The sequence below is a fragment of the Asterias rubens genome, chromosome 4, assembly GCF_902459465.1.
Source record: "Asterias rubens chromosome 4, eAstRub1.3, whole genome shotgun sequence".
NCBI classification, from domain to species: domain Eukaryota; kingdom Metazoa; phylum Echinodermata; class Asteroidea; order Forcipulatida; family Asteriidae; genus Asterias; species Asterias rubens.
This window is the reverse complement of record NC_047065.1, coordinates 4,718,426-4,730,483: the sequence shown is the minus strand read 5'-3', so window position 1 is coordinate 4,730,483 and position 12,058 is coordinate 4,718,426. Positions and strand designations below refer to the sequence as shown.

General features: G+C 38.3%; 1 protein-coding gene across 2 annotated transcripts in view; it reads right to left on the bottom strand.

Annotated features, from left to right (window-relative positions):
* LOC117289253 (protein VAC14 homolog) overlaps positions 1 to 12,040 on the bottom strand; it is a 45,721-nt gene extending 33,681 nt beyond the window's left edge. For both annotated transcript variants that reach the window (XM_033770293.1, XM_033770294.1), the window contains exons 1-3: positions 11,864 to 12,040; positions 10,447 to 10,597; positions 7,614 to 7,781 (exon numbers count right to left, since the gene is read on the bottom strand). In XM_033770293.1, the coding sequence (XP_033626184.1) occupies positions 7,614 to 7,781; positions 10,447 to 10,597; positions 11,864 to 11,970 (426 nt within the window). In that variant the 5' untranslated portion in view covers positions 11,971 to 12,040. The remainder of the gene's footprint in view (positions 1 to 7,613; positions 7,782 to 10,446; positions 10,598 to 11,863) is intronic.
* Positions 12,041 to 12,058: the final 18 nt, after the last annotated feature.

Sequence of the window (12,058 nt, the reverse complement as noted above, 5' to 3'; positions counted from 1 at the left end):
TGTCTTTTGAGTTCTTTCTTTTGACGTATAGATGATAAAAATCAAATCATGTGGTTTAGGATTTTTTTTCTTTTTCAAACATTATATATCAGTTTCCAACTTTAACTGGAAGTCAAGGTCAAACAGGGTCGCATATTGTATAGCACGTGATAAGTCTATTAAGACCTTTCAGATGATGCATAGATTGAAAAAATCCAATGTATGGTTCAGATGTTATGATTTTTTTCAAATATTAAACATCCGGTTTGAACCGGAAGACAATTTTGTCAGGTCACAAATTATAGCGTTAGTAATGTTTTTCAAAGCCTTATCTGACGACGTTCAGATAATAAACAACTAATTTCTGGTTCTGGGGTAATATTTTTTCAAATAATTAACTGCATCTTCCTGTTTAACTGGAGGTCAAGGTTTAATAGTCAATGTTGTGTATCGTTTCTTAAGTTGTTACATACCTACCCAATGACGTATAAATATATAAAAAATCAAATGTGTGGTTGTGAAATTATTTTTCTTTGACCAATTATTTTCAACCTCTGGTTTGAACAAGAAGCCAAGTTTAAACTGATTTCATTTGTGTAGATCCTGACTAGTTCATTAAAACCTTTCAGCTGATGTATGACTTGTAAACATTTTATAATTATGTGATGGACTATCTGAAGGTGTATAATGTATCTTATAACATCAATGCATATGTATTCCTACTTGTAGTTTTGGTGCGAGACGCTGTTCATTATTACTCAACTACTGCGATTCACCGCGATTCACTCAGCGCTCGATGTTACTAAAAACGTTACAGCGCCCTCTTTCGCTGGACTAAAGAGAGCACTTTTGGGAATTCCCGGGCTTGCACTGCATAGCGTACATAGCGTGCGTTGTTGATCAAAATGGGGTAAACGCGTGGGTCAACAGGTGCTTTGACGTCCCTTTTCGACTGATGTAAAGGTCCAAATTTTGTTATTTCTGTGCAAAAGATTGAGCGGGTTTGCTGTTTTACAATCTGAAACAAAAATTACGTTGAAATGATCAGTAGTTTTAAAAACATGAATACGATAAGATTTTATGAAATTTTCAAATTTTGTTTTGCACTAGAAGTATTAAAAATATTTTACGTGTTCTGTGAAGCATTTGTCCAACTTTTAATGATCTATCCGATGATGTGTAGATTGTCAAAATCCGATTCATAGTTTTTGAGTTATGATTTTTACAAATATTAAACTTTGATCTAACGTAATTCAATTCCCGATGACGTCATAATGACGTAATTAAGTATGTGTTGTCTTGATACTGAGGTTCAACTATCTGTTGAGTTTCAACATTCCATTCAATCTCAATCTTGAGTTATTCCGTAGAAAAGCTCGAAAGTTGTTTTTTGACGAAAAAAACCCGAAGGTGAACTTCGACCCAGGGTAACGACCCGGATGCTAAGGTCGTACGATTTTGGCGTAAACTTTTCAAATGTTGCCCCAGTCTTGGTCTATCAGATGCGAAAACTTTGAACATCATAGCTTTCATATTCGTTGAGATACAGCAAAACGAAAATGGTCCCTTTTCAACTTTAAAAACCCTGTAATTTGACACCTAATGACGTCATCATGACGTAATGAAAACTGTGCCGTCTTCGTATTGAGGTTCAATTGTCTGGTGAGTTTCAAGGTTCAGTTTGGCTTGAATCTTGAGTTATGCTGTAGATAAGAGTTGACGTGAAGAAGAAGGAAGATGGAGAAGAAAAAAAAACCAGAGCAATAACAATAGGTGTTCGTGCATCAGCACGAACACCTAATAATAAGAAATAATAATAAAGTGTGCCTTATAATACATATGAACCATGTACCTTATAATGTACATTATACATAGGCCCCTACCATGTACATGTGGGCAATTCCCCTAACTCATGCTACACTTTCATGACTTTATGGTGTCCTTTTCGATACTTCAGGCTCCAGTTATTTAACATGTTTGATTTGAATCTTAATGTTTTTATATTTTGAAAGCCAACATCCAAGGCTAGATCCTCATAGTAATTTGACGAGACAAAAAAAACTGCTGTATGCATGTGATCAGCTCTGAATATCGGTAACTCGTGCTACGAGCAGAGGACATGCTACAAAATTACTTATTTTTATTTCGTGCTACACTACATGTATATCCAAAGTATCTGAAGGTAAGCGATGAAAAGAAAAGTGGAGGGCGGTGGTTAAAATTGGATGAATATTGCTTGTACACCATATTTCATGGATATAAAATGAATTGACTTTATTTGAAAACTGGTTATGCTGAAAACAGTTGGCCCATTTATAAAATATCTAGCCTATATCTTAAAAAGTTTTCCAACTAAAAAATACATTCTGAACAAATAAAAATTGTTGTTAACCAAACTTTTTTAGCAAATCCTAAAAAATAGTGTTGAAGTTCATCGTGGCATAAGTTTAGAATAATATGAAAGTGTAAAGAAACATGTCGGCACAATTTGATTTTTGTGAGTCATGTCCACTATAGGACGGGGTCCATTGCGTTTTGTACAACCGGGGAGGAAAATGGCACCCGAGGCGTAGCCGAGGGTGCCATTTTGCCTCGAGGGTGTACAAAACCGTGGACCCCAGTCACAGAGGCAACAATTGTTTTGTTATACCTTGGTAACATTATTACTCCTCTTCTCGAAGTTCTGTTGTCATCCTCAAACATTATTACATAGTTTAAAAAAAAATTTCACTATTCCCTCGAACCCGCGGTTGTTGCGTACTAAGCGCTGGAAATCGACCAACGCTAATGTACACCGGTGAACATGACTCAGCCATGGTACATGCGTATTTGTTGCACTGCACGTGATTGGTTCTAGACCAATCAAACTTCACAGTTTGTTAGGGAGGTATAACAATTTGGCTTGGAAATGCCCATGTACACAGGTACACAGAATTGAGTATCACGGTACATCAGTTCAATTGTATGATGTATGAGGATACTTGCTTTTGTAACGGGATAACGATTTTTTATCCTGATAAAGGTCTCGCTTAAATTCAATGTGTACAAAACACTGCTGCTCGCCTCATCTCTTGCTTGCCTCATTCTCACCATATTACAGTTAATTAAATAGCATAATTGGTTCCCAGATAAGTTTCATACAATTTTTTAATTATTATTATTATTATTATTATTATTATTTTTTTTTTTGGGGGGGGGGGGGTGTTTCTTATTCTTCTTCGTGTCGATGAAGCTTGCATTAAGTTGAAACTTTGCATGCAGGTAGACAATAACCAGTAGATGATGCACAAGTTGTGATGTCATGATGACATCATCAGTTGTTGAATATACTATCAAAGTTTATTATTTCTAAAAATCATATCTCAAGAAGTACACACGGTATGCAAACAATTCATACCTTATCGGAAAGGTCTTGCAAAGAGCTTCAAACGCTCCACTGGTATGACCCCACTTTGACCTTATCCGCTTCAAATCGGACGTTGAAAATTAATAAATTCATGAGGACTACGCAATCCGTCATTAGTTGTGCATAAAGATTGTACATGTGCAACACGTGTAGTGTCACGCTCCAGTGCTCATCCTTACAGCGCCCTACATGTGTGTGTTTAGTCTCCGTTCTAAGCGTTTTCAAAATACATTTCCCCTTCCAATTAGTTAGTCTCGTCTACAGCCGTCAGTATTTGAAAGGTTCATATTTCCTCAACCAAATAAGCTATTTTGACAATCTATATAACATTGTCAGCCATTTTATATTTCTCCCAAAAATGACCTGGACTGTCAATAATTTTCATCATGGCTTACAGCAGTGTGATTTTATTGCTTCTTACCATCATTCTGTTTCCCTCATGGACTTATCAAGTGAAGAATTTCCGGGATAATAACTCACCGGATATTGGTCCATCTACATATACTTCGGGACATGATATTCAATCGTTATTCATCCCCCATCATTACCGTGGAGTCTTGCAAACTTGTACCACACAACCAACAAGACCATGGTCTGACCATACACAGTACAGTGGTTTCTTCAACTTATCACAGCTGACATTGTTCAAACCAAGTACTAGAAGCTACAAGCGTAAGTTTGGAAATGCGCCAATCAGCTATTACTCCAACTGTGTTGCTTCATTCAACATTGAACTGGATGTTTGTGGTGATATTGAAAGCAATCCCGGTCCTACTGCAAGTTCAAATCTTCTACCATCTATCCAGTCCACTCTCACATCTCAACCATCGGCATTATCCGAGACTACATTGGGACTCTCATCCAAGTCTACCCTTAGTGCAGTTCTGTTCAACGCAAGAAGTATTGTCAACAAGTTACTTCTTTTTCAAACTGAACTAGATGTCTACAAATACGACTTGGTTTTCATCACGGAATCCTGGCTAGACAACTCAGTTGCTGGGGTTGCCTGTTAAATTTTTCGATGATTATCAATCTGTCGTAGAAAATATATTACAATTTTCTCAACAGTATGTTGCCATAGTAATAGTTGGTGATTTTAACATTGATTCCCGTACACAACCATCATCGGCACGTCTGAATAATATCTCTGATATTCTCAGTTTACAGCAGTTAGTCACATTCACCACTCGTGATGGTAATTCATCTACTGTTCCTGGTTCGGTGATAGATTTGTTATTTACAAACAGACCAGACTTGTTTTCCAATGTTACGCAGCATCCCGGACTTGGAAACAGTGATCATGATGGTGTTAAGTTTGATATGTTAACCTCTTATGATTACAAAACTATGAATCTTTCTTTTTATCAATATAACAAAGCTAATAACATCAATACCTTATGTAACACTCTCCGTATGGTGCCTTGGGACACTTGCTTTTCTTCAGACAATATTGATGAGATTTGGGGTTGTTTTAAAGACCTGTTGTTTGCTGCTGTAAAAGATATTGTTCCTATAGCCAAATGCAAAGGTAGAAAGAAACATCCTTGGATCTCACATGATATCACTGTTTTATCCAAAAAGAAGAATAGAGCCTTTAAAGCAGCTATCCGTAACAAAGCTAATCATAACTTATGGGCTAAGTACAAAAAGCTTCGGAATGAGGTCAAATATCGTACTAGACAATCGTATTGTGCTTTTATCAATGACATGGCTACGAACTGTTCAAATAATCCCAAACAGTTCTGGTCCTTTGTTAGTACTCAACGCCGTAAGAGTACGATTACAAGTTTTCAAACTGATAATGGTGCCATCAATGATCCAGTTAATATTGCTCAGAATTTCAATCTCATGTTTCAAAGTAATTTTAGCTGTGACTCTAACAATATCATTGACATATCCTGTGATCATGTTAATTCCGGTTTTCGTCTTTCAGAACTTAACATGCACAAATCCTGTGGGCCAGACGATATATCTCCTATGTTGTCGAATCCAGCTTGTGGGAGTTTAGCCCAGCCGCTAGCGAAATTGTTTAACTTGTCGCTTGCCACATGTGTAGTTCCGCATGAGTGGAAACTGGCAAATGTTGTCCCTTTGTTCAAAACTGGGGACGCTCATGTTATGTCGAATTATAGACCCATCTCACTATGTTCTGTTGTTGGTAAAATTCTTGAAAGGATTATCTGTAAACATCACATTAATCACATTAATCACTTGATGTTTCAAAACCGCCCCGCATTGATGCTATATTTCTTGATTGGTCAAAAGCTTTTGATCGCGTGAGTCACACAGTTCTTTTGAACAAATTACATAAATATGGTATTTGTGGCTCAATGTTGCACTGGTTTAAGTTCTATCTTTCAAACAGATTACAGCGGGTTCAGTTTATGGGTTCATCATCTGACTGGGCTGCAGTTCATTCTGGCGTGCCACAGGGTGCTGTTCTAGCACCTATTCTTTTCAATAGCTTTGCTTTTGATTTACCATTTTGCATTCAATCTAATCTCCGTCAGTATGCAGATGACACTGTCTTGTACAGAGTCATTAAAAATCAAGATGATGAAGTGGCACTCCAGGATGACCTGCAGCACATAAACACTTGGTGTAATCTAAACTGTATGTCTTTAAACCCAAATAAGTGTAAACTAATGACTGTGACCAGGTCTAGAAACCCTGCTAAACCACTGTATAAAATTGCTGAAAACACTTTGGAAAATGTGGATAGTTACAAATACTTGGGTGTTATTATCTCCAGGGACTTAAGCTGGAAAACACATGTTAATAAAGTCAGTTCCAAAGCCACTAGACTCAACGGATTTATTGGTAGAGTAGTTAAAACTAGAAACCCTTACATTTTGACTTTACTTTATCGCTCAATTAGCAGACCCATACTTGAATACGCAGCTCCAGTCTGGTGCCCTGTTCTTTCGACTCAGCAAAAAACGCTAGAGAAGGTACAGAGGCGATTCACCCGTTTTTGTTTGGGTCTGCCGAGAAGGGTTTTAATTGATTCTGTAAATGAAATTGAATATTCTGACAGGTGTGTCAAGCTGGGTCTGCCTCTTTTAATCAACAGGGTTCATTTCCTTTCAATTACGTTTGTTATTAAATGTTTATATAACAAATTTGACATTGACACGGACACTCTAATTCCCATTAATTGTAGACATATCAAATCTGTTAAATTTGTCCATCATCGGGCTCGTTCCAATGCTGCCCATCATTCTCTTTTTCACAGATTCCCTAGATTATGGGACGAACTACCGTCCTGCATTAAAGATACAATTATCCTTAGTTTATCCTCCTTCACTAATTCCCTCAGGAATCATTTATTAGTCCCTGGCGAGGAGGTCCCCTTGACCAAAACAGTTGCCTTGCCCATTCAAATACCTTGCTGCTGTTTTTTATTTCTCAAATTTATAGTGCTTTTGCATAATTAACTAGAATCTCTCTTTTAACGATTTTGTATTTTTAATGCCCATTAGTGCTTTTATAGTTTTAACTGCTTGTATAGTTCTATATTTTTATACTGTATGACATGTTTTAATAATGTCCATCTGTAATGTCCTTTTTTGTCTCTTCGTAAATTGTGGCATCAGGAGATTAACTCGATAGTAATTTAGTTTTCTTTTTTAAAATCCTTCAGGGGTGCTGCTTTTTTTGTTATTGTATTGTATACTTCTTGTTTTTGTTTTCTTACTGTTCTTATTGTCTGTGCTTGAATTTTTGCCTGTGAAATTAATAAATGAAATGAAAATGAAAACATTGGGCTTTACGTATTTCACTAAAATGGATATGTTGGTGACCTTCTCTTGACCTTTTGACCTGTCTAAACCGGTAATTGATTAATGGCTTTTACAATGTATATCACACATTGAGAAAACATTTTTGTTTGATTTTATTTGAATTTTGACGAGCTATTAACAACACTCTCTTTATTGAATTAAACACTGGTCCAATAATAGCCGAACTACAAGTGTTTGTTTCTGCAAACACTTAACTCTAGTTTCTTTTGTTAACTTTCAAAGCTCAAAGATGTCAATCTCCTCAGTCCTGTTTATTCATCTGAACATGTTCACCATTACAATAATCTCAACAGTAAATACTCTCAACTACAAGGTCTTCTTCCATTTTTTAGGGCCACAGATAACTTTCTGACGAAAAACTATTTTTCGGTAATAGTTTTGATAAGTGCACTGAGATTCTACGTCCCATCCCGTCCCATACATACCTGACTCAGAACCTTGACGACATTGTTGAAATGCAGCAATACTGCACTGCGGGCAATCTTGACGATGTTGTACAGTGCCTCACAGGCAAAGTATCTGGTTCGACTGTCAGGATCATTGAAGCATGCTATGACAGGCTCGATCAACTGAGGCAGAAAAGCTGTAGAATCCTGGAGACGAGAAACACAATCAAATTTGTAATTGTAGGGTGTCGTGGCCAGCAGAGTTTGGGTTGGAGTCCCACTCGTGACAGTTGTGTCCCCGAGCAAGACACTTACATTGTGTAACTGTAATTGCTGCACTCCACCTAGGGGTAAATGGATACCTGTGAGGGCAGAGATGGTTCTTGTAATTGATTTTAATAGCGCATTATTTGTTGCACGGGCTGTATACTCCCCAGGGAGCTGAGACAAATTTTAAATGACCCAGTGACCAGTGGTAATAATGTTAAAAGTGATTTGAAATGCCATCCTGGTGTGAAAAGTGCTACACATAAAAACTGGTTGTTATTATAATTATCAAGTGAACAAACTCACATAAAACAAATTGGTAAACTTTTCATATAATTTAAAGGCAGTGGACACTATTGGTAAATACTCAAAATACCTTTTAGTATATTAACCTTTCTTACTGATGAGTAATGGGGATAGGTTGACGGTATAAAACAATGTGAGAAACGGTTCCCTCTGACGTGCCATAGTTTTTGAGAAAGAAGTAATTTTCCACAAATTTGATTTCGAGACCTCAGATTTAGAACTTGAGGTCTCGAAATCAACCATCTAAACGCACACAATTTCGTGTGACAAGGGTGTTTTTTTCTTTCATTATTATCTCGCAAGTTCGGTGACCGATTGAGCTCAAATTTTCACAGGTTTGTTATTTTATGCATATGTTGAGATACACCAACTGTGAAGGCTAGTCTTTGACAATTACCAATAGTGTCCACTGCCTTTAAGGTATTAGAAGAAAGTATTTACTACAGAGTGAGATTTGAACCTCTAAACTCCATATTAAGGTGCCAGCCCTCTACCAACTGAGCCAGCCATTTAGTGCTTGTTTTCCTGGCACGGTGTGGCCCTCCCACTGTGTTTTCATTGTGTATTGGAATGTCAGGAAATTCTTTTAGAGGATTTTAGGGTGAGGGGGTACTTCTGTAGTGCTACACAAGAGGACATAATCCTTGCTCTAGTATAAGAGGAGGGATCCTCTCTACTCCGCATATCAGTCATGGTAAAGACTAAAGAGCCATCTTGCCCTAATGTTGCCAGTCTCCCTGTTTTGTAATAATCTTTGTTCAGGGATGCCAATAGACCGTATTGAATAACGCCTTTGATGCTTGTAGGTCAAACCATCTTGTAGGTCAAACCGTATGCGCGTCTACCATGTCTACACGCAGACATCAAAGAAACACACAGCACGCAGTCTCCCGGTTTGATTTCTACGGCACAAGCACGCAAATAGGAACCAGACTTTTTTGTTCTTCCAGCCTCGGTTTGGTTACATTGATATCAATGTGAGAAATTCAAGATGGCTACACCATGGTAACAGTCTATAAGAAGCCACTCAACCTGTAACTGCCGTATACATGTGGCCAGGAATCACACCAAAGTTTACAACACAACCTGGAAGGCGGTAGCCAGGGGATCACTTTAAAAGGACACGTTGCTTTGGATCGGGCAAGTTTGTCTATGAAAAGAAGTTGAAACCGTTTGCTATGAAATGCACCCAGAAAGATAAATCATTATTTATAAAAATTAATATGCCTCAAAACTCCATGGTTTTCCTGATACGTCGTGAACTAACACGGCATGCTAACTTTCCACTCTACAAAATGGTCGACCGTGTTAGTTCTCAAAGAAAAAGGTTTCACTTTATAACCACGCAATTTTTAGGCATATTTGTTTGGAACGTTTTTCAACTTTCTAAAACATCTTTCTAACCATGCATTTCATGACAAACAGTTTCAAACAAATTTCATAGACCAACTCATCCAATCAAAGGCAACGTCCCTTTACAGGCAGTGGACATTATTGGTAATTACTCAAAATAGTCTTTCGCATAAAAACTTACTTTGTAACGAGTAATGGAGAGCTGTTGATACACGTAAGTACATGTAGTATAAAATATTGTGAGAAACGGCTCCCTGTGAAGTAACGCAGTTTTCGAGAAAGAAACAATTTCCCAAAAGTTTGATTTCGAAACCTCAGATTTAGATTTTGGGGTTTCGAAATCAAGCATCTGAAAGCACACAACTTTTTCTCTCATTATTATCTCGCAACGTTGATGACCCATTGAGCTCAAATTTTCACAGGTTAGGGTTATGCATAGGTTGAGATACACCAAGTGAGAAGACTGGTTGACAAATTACCAATAGCATCCAGTGTCTTTAAAGCCATTGGACCCTTTCGGTAAACAGTATTGTCCAAGGCCCACACTTCGTGTACCACAACTTCTATATCAAATAACAAACCTGTGAAAATTTAGGCTCAATCGGTCATCGGAGTCGGGAGAAAATAACGGGAAAACCCACCATTGTTTCCGCGCGTTTCGCCGTGTGACATGTGTTTAAAATAAATCCGTAATTCTCGTTAACGAGAATTGATATCGTTTTGCTGTTTTCTCAAAAAGTAAAGCATTTCATGGAATAATATTTCAAGAGAAGTCTTTCACCACTACCTTCTGTAAACCCTGTAAGTTATTTGTAAATCTGTTACCTTTTTGGTTTTTTTCTGAACCGAAAGGGTCCAATGGCTTTAAGGGGATGCAAGTACATGCAATTTTTTCTTTCAAATTTCAAGTAACATTGTTTTGTGTACACAGAGATTATATAATTACCTTTCCCATGGCGATAGCGAGAGCAGCAAGCCCAATCAGCCCTCCTTTACGAGCGTTGCCATTGGCAGAGAGAGCAAATTCTGTTTTGAGAACGTGCAGAAGTTTTTCGATCTGGTCTGTGCTATTAGATTGTACCAGATCACGCACCAATCTGGATGGGGTAAAATAGTACACAGTATACAGTCTAATGGCAGTGATTAGTCTACGGCTTCAAATGTTGTTCATACTATGATACAGTAACTATGGGTACGTTTGATTAGCTCCCCGATTTGACCCCGGTCTGCCTGATCTGATCAAATAGCTTTGGCGTCATTTCAGGGGCTCACCCAAGTCAGCCCCAAGCAAGTGCCCTGCTTGAGGAACGGGTCACTTGGGCTGGCCCGAGGTGCACGGCTTCACCACAAGAGGGTGAGTGCGATTGTTTGATTAGTTCTTGTCAGGGGCTTACCCGAATGAGCACCGCGGGGTCGCGCAGGAAAGCTAATAGAACAGAAATCTAAATGATAGGTTAAAAAAAATTCTAAAATAAAATAGAGAACCAACAAAAAACAACATTTAAATAACTCAAAAGGCAGTGCGTGTGCGCTGTCCGTTTACATTGCCCGCCGTTCACTCAATGGCATGGCGCGCACGCGCTGCAGCATGATAACACCCCTTTCACAGAATGGTTTAGTCCAACAACAAAATAAAGCGTTTGCAAAGCGATGCGACAAGTTCAAAATATAAACCTCGGGAATCCGCTCCGGGATCTGGTAAGTTTTTGTCCTTTTTCTTCAAAAATATTTTCTCAATGGTGTTTTGATTGAGTGTTCATTAGACATTTTGAGGATTAAGTTCGTGCCATGATTTTTGAAAGTGGTAAAAATGGGGCAAATCTGGTGACTAGCTGTCGATTTTGTACGTGTTGGACCAGATTTTCATTTGCCAATCAAAAGAATCTCCTACTAATAACCCACCACCTGGCGGCCGTCGGGAGGAGGGTTACAATATCGCAACTACACCTGTCATGCCTGTGTGGCAACTCTCTGCCTCCATGATGGATTGCTCTGCATGCTATAAATGCAAGGATTCAGATAGTTGGCCCATGGCTTTCATGGGGTTTATTATCCTTGGTTGGCTAGCCGGAAAAGTTTCCGTATGGCGCCACCACTTTTTCATTCGAAATAAAAAAATATAGTATCTAATTTACCTGATTGATATATCCCTTTTTGTAAAAATGAGTGAAAAAGTGGTGGCGCCATATGGAAAGTTATCCAATCTAGTAGCCCAGGTTGGACCCCTCCGTTGCATGCAGTGGCACTGACCATGGAGGAAGGATTTTTCCTTCCTCCATGCACTGACTGACGTCCTACCAGTGGGCTAGGTAGTAATCTGGTAATGTAATGGTAAAGAAACACGACGACATTTACATATTCACCTGTCAATTTCCAAGGCTGCACCCTTCCTTTTCTCGTACAATTTGTCGCTCAATGCTCGAGCAGTGGCAGGTGGCAATGGCCAGAAATCCTGCGCCCGATCTGCCATAATGTCACAAAATATTTGAGCTTTTCTATGCGATTTATTTACCAAAAAATCCAACGAAAAATTTCCATTACTTTGCTCAACAGTAAGT